The sequence below is a fragment of the Erinaceus europaeus genome, chromosome 8, assembly GCF_950295315.1.
Source record: "Erinaceus europaeus chromosome 8, mEriEur2.1, whole genome shotgun sequence".
NCBI classification, from domain to species: Eukaryota; Metazoa; Chordata; class Mammalia; order Eulipotyphla; family Erinaceidae; genus Erinaceus; species Erinaceus europaeus.
The window spans coordinates 62,650,911-62,666,784 of NC_080169.1; the positions used below are offsets into that span (position 1 = coordinate 62,650,911).

Sequence of the window (15,874 nt, forward strand, 5' to 3'; positions counted from 1 at the left end):
TACGACTGTGTCTTCTTCGGTAGATAATTTTGGTCAAAGCTAACACAAAAATCTAGCTTAGTAAATAAGAAAAATAACATTTATTCAAGGTAAATTAGAAAAAAAGAGAGAACTAAATGTTTATATTTACATATCGAATTATGATAAATGTTCACAAATGATGGGTACAATATGTAACCTTTATTTTATTTTTTTGATATATAACCTTTAAACTTAAGTTATTCAAGATGCATTTTATAGAACTTGGGGAACTACTGTGATACATTGTAGAAGTGTCCTGTTTTGTTTTTTTTTTCTAAAACATTATCTTTTTCACTGATTAATTGTGAATCACTTGAAAATAGTGATTTAGTTTTCAAATCCAGCAACATAAATGGACTTTAGTAAGTAATGAGTGATATTATTACCTTGTTTGATTATAATACTCTATAGTTGTAGAAAATAATTATGATAGATAGTAAGGATGAAATATGTTTAAAATGTTTGAATTCATCTAATTCCAGCTCTAAATCTACATATTAATGTGCTTTTATCTTAATTATAATTGAAACAAAGAATAAAACCATAAACAAGTGTAAAAGGAAATGAATGTAGGAATTCTTTGCTAACATAATTTTGTGACATTACAACATGCAACTTCACCTTAATGGAATTAAATAGTTTCATTTATAAAATCACAAATTTGCATTAATTAATTTTCAAGGTTCTTTCCAATATAAAAATATTGCTGTTACTCTTTCAGGATTATATGTTTTTGTAAAACTCATTGTTTTTGGATTCCACTTTTTGGTTTGTCTTCTTCAATATACAAAGCAGGTACCATGTAATCTTCCAAACTCCAGGATCTATCAAAAGATTATAAAAAAACAGGAGATTAAATGCTATGAGCTTTACCTCTTTTAGTTTAATGCTTATTATGCAAATATAGGTCTATTCAGTTTATAGATATTACTGTAAGCAATTCTTTACATTTATAATTTAAGAAAATGAATGTAAGATTGTGAAATATTTTGCATATAATTACTACTGTATTTATTTTTAATGCTTAATTTTATATCATGAATATCTCCTATATAAGGTAAATATTTTATCTATAAAATAGAAGTAAATTATATACATTTCTAAATGAGTATGTATTAAAAACTGGTTTTACCTCTTTTATCTAAATTGGTTATTTTTTATCTGTTGTATATGTATTTATGAAGTGTGGCTATATATATATATATACGTGTGTGTGTATACATGCAAATATATATTTTGCTTATTAAGAATTTCTCATCCTTTCTACTTCTTTTACGTCATCATAGACTTGCTGCTTTCAAATAGCTGTATTCCCTTTTTGGGTTCATCAGAAGGACTGGATTTCCAAACCATTCTGTTAGATGAAGAGAGGGGCAGGCTATTCCTGGGAGCCAAGGACCACATCTTCCTGCTCAGCCTGGTTGACTTAAACAAAAATTTTAAGAAGGTCAGTTTATTTATATATAAGTTGACTGGATGCAGTTATTATAATTTTTGTTATTCTTTTGTCTTGATTTTATTAGCATTTGCATTTGGATATATATATATATACATATATGTCATAAAAAACAACGTATTGCTTTAGACATATACCAGAATGAATGTGACACTAAAGCTTTGTAAATATGCCTGAAATCATCAAATGAGTGGATGCTAGACTAAACAAGAGAATTACAATGTTTGTGATTGAGAAGCTGGGATTATTAATATTTCATATGTACATCTGTATAAATTATAAAATGGACACTTTTTGAGTTTATAGGAACAAAAAAGTCATGCTATCAACTTACCACCTAGTCTTCATCACAATTACTTCTTATCTAGATGTGTTCTCCTATGACTTTTTCACATTTAGGCAATGAAGATTAATGATGATAATCTAAGTAGGGCCTCATTTAAAATAATCCAATAGGGGGTCGGGTGGTAGTGCAGCAGGTTAAGTGCATGTGGTGTGAAATGCAAGGACCAACATAAGTAAGGATCCTGGTTCCAGCCCTGGCTCCCCACCTGCAGGGGCGTCACTTCACTGGCAGTGAAGCACGTCTGCAGGTGTCTGTCTTTCTCTCCTCCTCTCTGTCTTCCCCTCCTCTCTCCATTTCTCTCTATCCTATCCAACAACAATAACATACACAACAACAACAATAACAACTATAAAAATAATAAAACAAGGGCAACATAAAGGAAAATAAATAATAAAAAATAAAATAATCCGATAATAGAGGAATTATATGCTAGTGATTAAAATACAGAAGTCATTCACTACTATATTCTATATTTTCAGCTATCTCTGTGATAACAAAACAAGTGCCACAAAAAGAAAGTATGTCACAATTTAAGCCTTACAAATTATTAGATTCCAAGACTTGAATGAATTGAAAAATATATGAGAAGACATAATATATAGCTTGTTACACATAAGGCATATTGACTTGTTGTTTATTTTGTTTCATTTTCTAAAGTATACCAAAAAATAAAAACTCAGGAGACATCATGAGGTTTCAGGACAATGGTTCCCAGTGATGAACTTATACAATCTTCTCATTGCTGTAAAAGCAATAACAATGACAATAGCAACAACAAAAACTGCTATTCAGTTATTGGAATATTATCAGCTCTTAGAACTCTAGTCTATAGAGGCAAACTATGTATGTGATCATGCTTGCCTTAGAAACAACATGTTCTATTGTTGTTGTTGGTGGTGGTGGTTTTTTTTTTTTTTCTTTTAACCAGAGCACTTCCCACTTTTGGCATATGGTAGTGTATCTGGGATTAAACCTGGGATCTCAGGGATCTCAGGCATGAAAGTTTGTTGTGCAACTAATGGGACTATTTCCGTCACATTGATTTCTATAGTCATCTGATTTTAAATATGTGAATTTTTTACTGAGCTACACCAACGAAAAGGAGATTTTTATGACTCTTCATACTTGATGAAAAATAATATTTCAATTAAATTATGAATACATATCACACTAAAGTCTTACTGGTATTTGTTATTCACTTGTTTTAATCCAAACAAATACATCATAAGTTTATCTTATTTAGAAATAAGTTATACCTTAAATCTTGTTTATAGTAAAGTAAAATGAATGGTTGATTTCATGCTAAGATTTCATAAGCTCACCCACCATTCTTCCAGTATTATTTCATTGATTGTTACTTACTTTTATTTTATTTTTTAGAATTTTAGTATTTTTCTTAATTATCTTTATTTATTTATAGGATAGAGACAGATGGAAATTGAGAGGGAGATAGAGAGAGAGAGAGACACTTGCAGCCCTGCTTCACCACTTGTGAAGCTTTCCCTCTGCAGATGGGGACTGAGGGCTTGAACCCATGCCCTTGTGTATTGTAACTTGTGCTCAATGAGGTGCACCACCACCTGGCCCCTTAATATTTTATTTTATTTATTTTCTATTTATAAAAAGGAAACATTGACTAAACCATAGGATAAAAGAGTTACAACTCCCCACAATTACCACCACCAGAATTATCCCATCTCCTCCCCTGATAGCTTTCCTATTCTTTACTCCTCTGGGAGTATAGACCCAAGGTCATTATGGAATGCAGAAAGTGGAAGGTCTGGCCTCTGTAATTGCTTCACCGATGAATATGGGTGTCAACAGGTTGATCGATACTCCCTGCCTGCCTCTCTCTTTCCCCAGTGGGGCAGGGCTCTGGGGAAGCAGAGCTCCAGGACACATTGGTTATGTTGTCTGTCCAGGGAAGTCTGGTCGGCATCATGCTAGCATCTGGAACCTGGTGGTTGAAAAGAGAGTTAACATAGAAAGCTGAACAAATTGTTGACCAGTCATGGATCTAAAAGCTGGTTTAGTGCATATGAAGAGTTGGGGGTCCTCCATTTTATAGATAGCTAGTAGGCATATTTTAGTTATATTGCAAAGGACCTGTGGCTATACTGTTTTTTTTCCTTTTCTTTTTCTTTTTTCCCCTGATCCTGAAATATGATATGCAGATATTTTTTCCAGCCATGACATCATCTCCCCAGACAATAACTTGGCCCCTTATTTTTATTATCACCATTGTTATCACTGAAGCATGTTGCTTGCATGATGGATCCACGGCTCCTAGTGGCCACTTTCTTTTTTTTTTCTCCTCTCTCTCTCTCTCTCTCTCTCTCTCTCTCGTTTGTTATTGTTAGAGAGAGTAAAATTGAGAGGCAAGAGGAGGGATAGAGAAAAAGAGACACTTGACAGCACTGCTCCACTGCTCTTGAAGCTTCTCTTCTACAGGTAGAGGATGTAAGCTTGAAACTAGGTCCTTGCACATTGTATCATGTGTGCACTACCAAATGTGTTGCTGCTCAGCCTCCATTGCATTTATTCTTAAAGATGTATTGCTTTTTGTAAGAAATTGTTTTACATACTTATAGTCTTAGAATAGTCAATGGATGAGGCATCAGGTGATGCCTCACTCATTATTAAACATCGTAGCAAGTAATAAGTCATTTTATAAAAGAAGCTGAAAAAACCCTTAATCAACACTGTGGTTTTGCCTTAAGAGATATTACATAGCAAACAAAGAATTTCCCGAAGTATGTCTCAATTTTAGTACAATAGTAAAAAAGCAACTCATATAAAAAGGGAATTTGTTTTTGTGCTTGTCTCTGCCTTGAGGGACTGAAATAAAAAGTCCATTTGTCTGAGCTGAGTGTATTAGATCATTGCTTAAAATAAACTCTGATAGTGTAACTTCCTTCTATGACTATTTTAAACTAATCTCTCTTTGGCCATATTCCATACTTAAAATCTGTTGATATTTAATAAAATAAATGTTTATAAAATATTGATTTCCTTAATGATCTTATAGAAATAAATAACTATTCATATAATAAAATTAGATTCTGGACTGGAGATTTTCTGGTTAACTAGCTTCTCTATATAACATGGATAATTGTTAAAGAATTTATGTATGCAAAGGTAAGCATTTATGTTTCTATAGAAATTCATCTTTAAAATTTATATAAATCACTGTGGTGTTAAAAGGTACTCCACAGTAGCAAATAAGTGTCAAAAAGTAGCACTTTAGCAGTATTTAGGCTTAGGTGGTTTGTATTGGCTCAATGCCCTTAGGCAAAAATCCAAATCCCACTGTGGATGAAACCACACATGTTGGAATTCTGTGTGGCTGAAGGGTGTCCTTTGTACTCTTTAGAGTTAAAGCAATCTATAACACATAATTGGGTTATGAGTGACTAGTTGGGATTTTTTTCCCCTCTGGGAAATAAAGATGTCAATAGAAAATATCTAAACAAAACATCAAAATTTAGGACTTATGACTTCTTGATTTTTTTTGTACAAACAAGTGTATGCATAGTGAAAATGTCTGCCATTAAGTATTTGTTATTATTTTGGGGGGTGTATATTCATTAGAAACTGTAACAAAGTCATTTACAAAACTATTAAGGAATAAATTTTTAATAATGTCCTTATTACAATTTGTGCTCTGTTCAGACAATATTTTGTACCTAATACAGTAAACAATATATGCATATGTTCAATAAAGTGATGAACAAAAGAATATATAAAAATAAAAATTAGGTTTCTCAGACTACTTCCACAATACAGAAAGTATCACCCTGTATTGGTGATAATAAAATGAAATCTGTTGATCTTACAGATTCTTCTTGTAATTATGTAAAAGTTTTTATTTTTTCCATAAAAGTTTTTTTGGGGTTGGATCAGGCAGTAGTACACTTGGTTAAATGCACAAATTACCATGTGCAAGGACCCAGGTTCTAGCCCAACTCCCCACTTGCAGGGGTGACTAAGCGCTGCTGGTGCCCCTCTTCCCTTCTCTATTTCACCTCCCTTCTCAATTCCCCTTTGTCCAATTAAACAAACAAACAAACAAAAAAATGAAAAATGACCACTGGGAGCCCTGGATTTGTTGTACAGCTACCAGTGATAATAAACCTGGTGGCAATTTTTTTCTGTTGATTCTTTCTATAAACCAATTTTCATGATATCATCTGCTTTACATCTCTTCAAAATTTCTGATACCTTGTCACTTTTCTCTCTCCAATGTTGAAGCTTTCATTGGAGAAGCTTTCATTGCTAACATTGGTTAGAGATAGCAGGTTACAATTTGACTCAAAACATTAAAGACTGTATTATTCTTGTTTAGTACTAGTGCTCAGTATCATATACTATATATTAAATGAGAGAACATATTTTGAAAGTTACGTATCCTAATGTGATTGAGGCTTCATTGAATACATATTATAAAATTATAGATCTATCAGAACAATAATTAAAATAATGATTTTAAGACTTACTTATTTTTATGAAAGCATAAGAAACCAGAGCATCACTAAGCTCTGCCATATGATACTGGTTAGGACTGAGCCTGGCATGCCTGGGGTCAGGGGGACAAGAAAAGGGACTCAGATGTGCAAGTACTGTGCTCTGATGTTCAACTGTCTTCTGACCCTAATGTCATTTTATTATATTTTTACTGCTACTGGGATTATTACTGGGATTATAGTGACTGCACAAGAGAACCACCCCTCTTGATGGGCATTTTTTTTTTCTAAAGACAGAGGAAAACTGACAGAGAAGATGGATACAGAGAGAGGGGAAAGGCACCTGCTGTGCTGCTTCATAGCTCATGAAGCTTCTGTCCTGTAGTTAGGCAGGGATCAGTGTTTTGAAACAGTTTCCTTGTGCGTGATAACATATGTTCTATACTAGGTATATCACCACCTAGCCCCCACTAATGACATTTTGATTAATTTCATTTTGCCATTCTCTGAGCTAGAAGTTAAATGTACAATATATTTTTGTAGATGTGTGCTATATGAGACTCTTGGGAATGATCTCAAGATTTCATGGTTTTACTTTTTTATTGTTGTAGTTATTATAGTTGTTGTTATTGATGTCATTGTCATTGGATAGAACAGAGAAATGGAAGGAGGAGAGGAAGACAGAGAGGGGAGAGAAAGACAGACATCTGCAGACCTGCTTCACTGCTTGTGAAGCGACTCCCCTGCAGGTGGGAAGCCAGGGGCTCAAAATGGGATCCTTGTATGGTCCTTGCGCTTTGTGCCTCCTGTGCTTAACCTGATGTGCTACTGCCTGACTCTCTCAGGATCTCATGTTTTCAACTCTAGAAACTGGACCACCTCTCGGAATGCTGCATACACTTTTAGTAGCAGAACTTTGACTATTTTCTCTTTTAGCTACATTAATATATATGGCCTAAGAATACTTTGACTGTCTACAGAATAAAAATTCCAGGTTCTGAGATTGTAGGTACATGAATTAAAGAGAATATATCATGATTAAATGCTTTACAGGACAGGTTAGACAAAATTTAAATGTCTGTATTAATGGGACAGATCACATTGTAAGAATTCAGGAAGAAGGGAAACCACATGTATATAGCATTTGTACTAGGTCAAACTGATGAATGTAATCTGGAAAGTAGTTATGAATTATGAATAGTTAGTAATTATGAATCTAGATTCATAATTTAAAGCTTACTATTACCTTGTTTAGTTAGTATAAGGAAAAACATGTTGGAGAAATGGATTGGAGAGAGTTGCTTCTCCCCTCTTTGTGTATGTTTCTCATAGTTTAAGCTAAGGAAACAAGATTTTCCAGATCCAGCCCTTAGTTTCCATCCCATCCCACAAGTCAGAGGTAGTATACAGGAAATAAATTCTGATACTCTTTGAGAAAGGTGGTAGATTGTAGTTGGATTGCAAGTGATGTATTAGAAACCTGCTCAAAGTAGACACTATAATATTGAAAGTATTTGGCATTTGTACAATATGGTATAAGGACCTCTGACTTCTAAAATTATATTTTTAACAACATAACATCACTGTGATACAAATGAACCTTCCCTACTTCACTCAGCCTTAAATAGTCCTAGAAATAATTCATGTAAAACCCAGAGCCTTTTCTTTGTAAACTTACAAGTATAATATATACAAACTGATTGTGTCTTTTTCTTTTTCACTTTCCCTCTCTGTGTCCTTTAATGGAGTCAATGTTGACAGGAAAAAAAAGTGTAATTCTCTCTGTTTAGTTATGTTACTTAGTTGGACTTCTGAGCTAATGAATTGTTGGGATCCTTCCATATGAAAATGTTACTCATTTTGGAAGCATTTCAAACCATATATGGGTGGAGTGAGTCTCTACATCAGAATATAAGCAAACAGGTCACAAAGGGAATGATTTCATAAACTGAGCCCTAATATCACATGAGTTTTATTCTTGTTTTATTTTTTTCTTATTTGTTCATGTAGGCTATATAGGCAGATCAATGAGAAACAAACTTATTCAGAGACTACAATTAATTATTTTACCACCTAACTAACACCAGCTTCTATGTCAGCTCAAACACTATAGTAGTAAGCTTTCTTTTATCTCTCACAATCTCTTCCAGTACTCTGTGAACTACTTCTTTTGATCCAATTCTATCACTACACTAGGCCCCATGCATTTTAAGTCCACATGTGAGTAGTACAGAAAAATGTTAGCCAGCAGTTTAACATTTCCAGTCTAATGTAATAAATATTCAATCTCAATTAAATTTGAATCTCTGGTCCCAATATGTTACCCCTGCTTGGACATACTATGTGAGGCATATGGTAGAAATCTTTTCTTTTGCCCCTCCTTAGAGCACCCTCTCTTCCCTAAACTTGTTAAACACAGTGTCTGACCCCCTTTAACATCAAGTCAGGAAAACGATAGAGGGTTTTAGACAAGTGTTCATTCATTCTATTATCACTATCAGGAGACCTGACTTCTTGAATTTTGGGTCTGGTCAGACATTTAAATGTGAAATTTCAATCATAGGCATCTTTGTGAGTTTCTGGAATTTCCCCCTCTGAATTTCTTTCCTGCAGTTCACTGGATAAGCGTGACTGCATTTCACCTTTGACTGCTGTACACTGATTCATTATCATGAGACAGATGGCAGTTCTACCAGGTGTTCACTTCTGAGGGACCTAAGATGACCTCATGCCATCTAAATTTTGAGCATGGTTTCCATCTGTTCCTTAGGGAACCGTCATGTGCATTTACTTGGACACACTGTGATAGTTTAGACTGATATAATGTAACCATTGAACCTGACCTCTATTTTTACTAGAGATAGTTTCTTTCTAACCATTTAGGTGTTAATCCACATGTCTCACAAACTGAAGGTTGAATTTCAAGTGCTTCTCTAGTCCCATCAAAGCATCTTCCTGACACCTATTCCTCACCCTGAGAGTTATAAAGTGCATGATACAACTGTCAAAGACACGGTATCCCTTTCAAGAGAAAGGAAAAACTTTCTATTCTCCAATTTCCAACTATTTTATAGTTTAGTCATGGTTGAAATCATCCAAGTATTTCTTGGCCACCTACTTTGAAAATATTTGTATCTTGAGTTATCTTGTAAGTTTGAAATTTTTCTAAGCTAAAACATCTCTTTTAACATCTTGCTATACTATCAAAGTCATAAAATGAACTCCGAAAAGAATGTTGCTTTGTTTCCAAATGTAATGGGCAAACACTTTGTGTATCATTCCTGTAACATGTGCATTGGAATCATAAGGGTAGCCAGTAACAGAATGCTAGCATTCCATTAATATTATTCATCTTCTGGGTATTAATAACCTCAATCAAAACATTTGCTGTTTTAGGCTAAAGAGGTAATATAAAGATTATGAAAAAATACTTTTATCCTGAGACATTAAGGACCAATGTTCAATCCCTGGCCTCTCCATAAGTCAAGCTTAACTCTCTGCCCTTTCTTTATTTTCTCTCTATCTCTTTCTCTCATTAATAATAGTAAATAAATAAATTAAATATAGCACAAAAAATTTAAAATAAAACTATTAAATGTACAATATTCAAATAATTTCTTTGTTCACTAAGAAAAAATAAATATCTTTAGGTCCTAACAAAAAACTACTAGCTAACCTTAATGTTAATGCCAAAAGCAATATAATATTTTTTAAAGTTCTGTTCAGTAATTTGCATGTGTTTCCTTATAATGTTTTCATTTTTGATAAGAGAGAGATTAGTGGGGCCCAGTGGTGGCACACCTAGTTGAGCATACATGGTACAATGCACAAGGGCCCAGGTTTGAGCCCGTGGTCCCCACATGCAGGGGGAAAGCTTTGCAAGTGGTAAAACAGTGCTGTAGGTGTCTCTCTGTCTCTCTTCCTCTCTTTCTTCCCCTTCCTTCTGGATTTCTGTCTCTATCCAATAGATAAAAATAATGATTTTTTTTTTTAAAGAGAAACTACAGTACAGTTCTCTCTTATAAGGTACTGGGATTCCAGTCTTATGCATTTAATGCATTTACTCTCTTATTGAGCCAAACTTCTGACCCAAGCTACATATATAATTACTGTAAAAACATTTAAAAAGTTTTATTTAGGGGGAGAAGTATTCCTGTGGGTTTTAAAATGAGAACATAATATTTTAAAGCAGTATGTAATGTCATAGTCCATATAAGGTAACTTCATATTTTTTAAATTTTTATTAGTGATTTACATGACTATAAGATATTAGAAGTATAATTCCACAGTTCCTACCACCAGAGTTCTGTGTTCCATCCCCTCCAGTGGAAACTTCCCTATTTTTTATCCCTCTGGGAGTATGGAGCAAAATTCTTTTGGGGATGCACAAGGCGGGAGTTCTGACTTCTGTAATTGCTTCTTTAGTTGACATATATTTGCCAGTATATCTCTTGTCTAACTGTATATAATATTTCTTCTAAAATAATCAAGGAGATGACAGTAATGCTGTCAAAGAGGATTAACATTATATTTTGAATAATCAGATGTCACTTCCTTGCTCAAAATTAAGTCTCCCTGTCTACTTAAGAATGGTTCTATTTGGTTACTTAAGAAAGACAGTCTGAGTTTTTGAAAGGTAACTTTGAGTAAATTTAAATATAAAATACTTGATCTAAATCTGGGTCTTTAAAACAATTGACATTTTTTAACAAAATGTTAGGGAATGTTATGAATATAAGTATATCAGGTTTTTATCACTAACAGTCATAAATTAAGCTGTTATTATAACCTCTGGGTTTATCATTAAAACTTGGCATATAAGTATAAAAATTGGTTAAATTGGGAACCAAGTGGTGGTGCATCTGGTTAAATACATATATTACAGGACTGGGTTCAAGCCAAGACCCCAACCCTCATCTGTAGAGGGGAAGCTTCATAAGTGGTGAAACAGTGTTGCCCGTCTCTCTGCTTCTCTGCCTCTCCCCTCATCTCCCCCTTCCTTCTCAATATTTATCTCTATCCAAAATAAACAAAATATATAAATTAAATTACTTGAAATTGGTCAAGTAATTCCCTTATTTTAGCATTTTCAATTAGAAAGTAATAAGTCAGATGAGTTTATGATATTAAATATAGTGATTTCCAGTAGAATGTTGAATCACTGTTCATTGTATAGCATAGAAAGTGCTTTTTCATTTCCCTTTCCGAAATTAAATCTAAAACAAGAAGGTTTTCATATATGAGGATCCTTTCATTGCTTGCATCCTACTGACTACAAGCAGAAATGCTCTTATAAATCAGTATGACCTTTTGACTCCAGATCTACTTACTTCATACTGAAAAAGACATTCTCACTTAGGACTTTATTTTATAGGTGCATAAGGGGAAGGCTTTATAATAAGTACCATTTCATTTAAAATAATTTATTCATAAAAAGAGATTGTGTTTTTTTTTTTATTTGTAGATACTACTTGAAATAAGAGAATAAAAGTATTTAGGAGCCATATGGACATCCCAGTGAATAAACTTTTAGTGTAAGGAGCCCTACTTAGTTTTTTGGTCATTAATCTGTTCCTTTTGCCTGTGGAACACATGCTATCCAGAAATCACAGAGGTAAAACAATTGCCTCCTTCATGGATGTGTTGGCTCCCCAGCCTGGGTGCTGATGTGCAGGTCCCATCTGGTCACTGTAATAGACTATTGAGATATTGTCAGGCTGCTCAGACTCTTGCCAGAAATCTTACAGAATTCTATCTTGAATTCTAAGGGAAATGCTACTACAGATCACTGCTCAGTAAGTATTGAGTTCTTATTAGATATGCGATATCATATTAGGCATTAAAGAGAGTAGGAAGAAGGAACAATGTACTGAGAGAGAGAGAGAGAGAGAGAGAGAGATGTTCAGCCCTGCTTCACCACCCATGAAAATTGCTCCCTGCATGTGGATACCAAATACCAAGGGTTTAAACCTGGGTCCTGGAACATGGTAAAATGTGCGCTCGGCCAGATGTGCCACCACCCGACCTTATCTCATTTTCTACCAATGCATGTTCATTGAGCTTCTGCTATGTTCTTGGCACTCACTTAGATGATAGAAATAGTGTGGGAAATAGGGTAGATTGGGCTTTTGTACTTACAGTGACCCCACTTTTTGTTTTTCTAGAAAGTGTATTATGGGAAAGAAAATGATTAAAGAAATAAGAAAAATACAGCATTGAGTAGATTTTTAGTTTTGTTTTAGTAACCACCAATTTTATCTTTGGGGCTTGGTGCTGATTCCATACTTATAAAGCATCAGTGGGGAGCACAGGCTCAAACCTAAGTCCTTGAGCATGGTAGTGTGTACACTCAGCTAGATGCACTACCACCTGGCCTCCCACCAAGTGCTATTTTTTTTTAACTTTTTCTTTAATTTATTTATTCCCTTTTGTTGCCCCTATTGTTTTATTGTTATGGTTATTATTGTTGTTATTAATATCATCATTGTTGGATAGGACAGAGAGAAATGGAGACAGGAGGGGAAGACAGAGGGGGAGAGAAAGAGAGACACCTGTAGAACTGCTTCACCACTTGTGAAGTAACTCCCTTGCAGGTGGGGAACCAGGGGCTAGAACAGGGATCCTTATGCCGGTCCTTTTGCTTTGCGCCACCTGTGCTTAACAACCGCTGCGCTAATGTCACCAAATGCTATTTTTAATGTGATAATAATCCAGGAAAAGAAACTTCAGATTAACAATTAGAAGAGACCTCCTGGGGAAGTGTTATTAAACTAGACATTATTATCTGAAGGGACAATCCAGAGCATGTCAGGTGAAACAAGCTCATTCTGAAGGTAATGTTACCATAATGTGTGAAAGAGTAGCATTATCTACTAACAAGCAGTGCCACAGGAAATTGAACTCTTATTTTCTTTTTTGTGTGTTTGTTTATTGGGGGATTAATGTTTTACAGTCAACATTAAATACAATTGTTTGTACATGCATACTATTTCTCAGTTTCCTACATAACAATACAACCCCCTACATAACAATACAACCCCCCCAGGTCCTCTGCCATCCTCTGAACTTTTGTTTTCTAATTCCACTTCATTTCATTGATCTTTATGCACACACACACAAGTCCCAAACTAAATTTTGTTACATAAAGTAAGGTGCAAGGGGAGAAGGGGGGGGAGAGAAGGAGAGGGAGAAAAGAGAGAAAGAGAATTCTCACCTATATTTCAGGAAGTGAAACACATGGGTAGATCAGAGGAAAGAATATAACTTATTTTTCTTAGTAATGTAAATGCATTTTATAAAAAAACATATAGCATTGTTGTTACTTTGTTAATTTGTCCCCTGCCACATCCAACAACTCACACTCCAAACAGCCTGAAAAGTGAACTTCTCATTTACCAGTCAACTTCAATTGTGTAAACTTAACCTCAGTGCTTCTATCCTATTTTTCAGTACTTCCTTCATTGAGCTTAGATCAACCATGCTCTGGTTTTGGTACCCTAATAGTCATTGTTCTTTTGGTACTTTAAGTTCTTGTACCATATCGTATAGAAGTAACATGTTTCCAAATTCTTTACAACCATTCAAAATCTTGAATCCTATTCTTTGATAATTAATAATAATAATAATAACCACGTAACAGTTTCAAGGATATGAATTTTTTTATTTATTTCTTTATTGAGGAAGGCTATGAATTCTTGCCCCTAATTAAGTTTTGTGAACAAGTTGTGACTTCCTCTTGTATGCTCCATTCAGTCTTTACAGCAGCTCTGAATTAGGCCTAAGGACATTTGACTGACCCTGCACTTGCTAAGCTGAGTCAATTAAATTGTATCTCAAAAGATGAAACAAAGAACAGATGTAATTAGAATTTCCTTAGGATGTTGTTATAACGCCTTATCTTTTTCTTATGTTTCTGTAACTTGTCTGTGGTTAAATGATTAGAAATAATCTGCCTGGCATTTTACCTTACTAAATGATAACTGTTAACGAACTATGTAAATTGTAAATTAAACAGTCATAGTTAAGTACAGTGCAGTATTTTATTTGTGAAGTCCTCCAGCCTATTTCTGTTCAAAATAAATTAAAATATTCAAATGCATTGTAACATTTAGTATGTTGAGGAGAAACAACATAAGATAAATGGAGCATAACTTTCATTTGAAAATGCATGTTGCTCCTTTGACTTTTCATAAAACATTACTATTAAATCTCTACTAAAAAATGCAATTAACTATGTAAACTTTTGTCAAATATAAGAAACACTAAAATAATTTTCATTTTATTAAGTCAGCTATTTTCATGCTTGAATTTTATATATCCAAATAAATAAATATATATCATATATGTCATATAATAATATTCTATCATTATCAGTATAAATATAAAAAGAAATTATTTAGAAGTGATTTATTTAATTTGTATCATATTAGAAAGAATAGGATACTAATATGATTATGTCAGTAAACTACAGAAAAATGAATCTGGCTTATCATAGGATTTTGATTTAAAACATTAACTTATATATCACTTTATGAGGAAAACATTTAAAAATTTATTTCTTCTCTTTCCCACAGTACTTTTTCTATTTTCAATTTTATCTGTAGAAGGAGCACACTAGTTAAAATCAGTTTCAAGCCTTAATTATTTAGCATTAATTTAATCAGTAGCTATACCCAGGATAATTGCAAAAGAAACCATCACACAAAGAGACCTCACATAGAATGGGAGAAGATCTTCACATGCCATGCATCAGACAAGAGACTAATCACCAAAATATACAAAGAGCTCAGCAAACTTAGCAACAAAAAAGCAAATGACCCCATCCATAAATGGGCAGAGAATATGAACAGAACATTCACTACAGATGAGATCCAAAAGGCTAACAAACACATGAAAAATTGCTCCAGATTGCTGATTGTCAGAGAAATGCAAATAAAGACAACATTGAGATATCTACCACCTCACTTCTGTGAGAATGGCATACATGAAAAAGGACAGCAGCAACAAATGCTGGAGAGGCTGTGGGGACAAAGGAACCCTTCTGCATTGCTGGTGGGAATGTAAATTGGTCCAACCTCCCTGGAGAGCAGTCTGGAGAACTCTCACAAGGCTACACATGGCTTCCATATGACCTACTAATTCCTCTCCTAGGGATACACCCCAAGGACACCATAACACTCAACCAAAAAGATATGTGTACACCTATATTCACAGCAGCACAATTTGTAATAGCTAAAACCTGGAAGCAACCCAGGTGCCCAAGAACAGATGAGTTGGTGAGAAAGCTGTGGTATATCTACACAATGGAGTATTATGCAGCTATTAGGAACAACGAATCCATCTTCTCTCACCCATCTTGGATGGAGCTAGAAAGAATTAAGTTAATTAAGTGAGCTAAGTCAGAAAGATAAAGACAAGTATGGGATGATCCCACTCATAAACAGAAGTTGAGAAAGAAGAACAGAAAGGGAAACTCAAAGTAAGTTCTTCCTAAATTTGGAGTAGGGCACCAAAGTAAAAATCTCTGGGTAGAGGGTGAGAGTAGATGTTGAGCTTCACTTGGAGGAGAGGGGGTGGGAATCAGGACAC

At 34.3% G+C, this 15,874-nt stretch overlaps 1 protein-coding gene across 1 annotated transcript in view; it reads left to right on the plus strand.

The window, feature by feature from the left end:
* The window catches only part of SEMA3D (semaphorin 3D), a 227,712-nt gene that overhangs the window by 95,384 nt on the left and 116,454 nt on the right, over positions 1–15,874 (plus strand). The window contains exon 3 of the mRNA XM_007530229.3: positions 1,308–1,468. Coding sequence (XP_007530291.1) covers positions 1,308–1,468 — 161 coding nt within the window. The remainder of the gene's footprint in view (positions 1–1,307; positions 1,469–15,874) is intronic.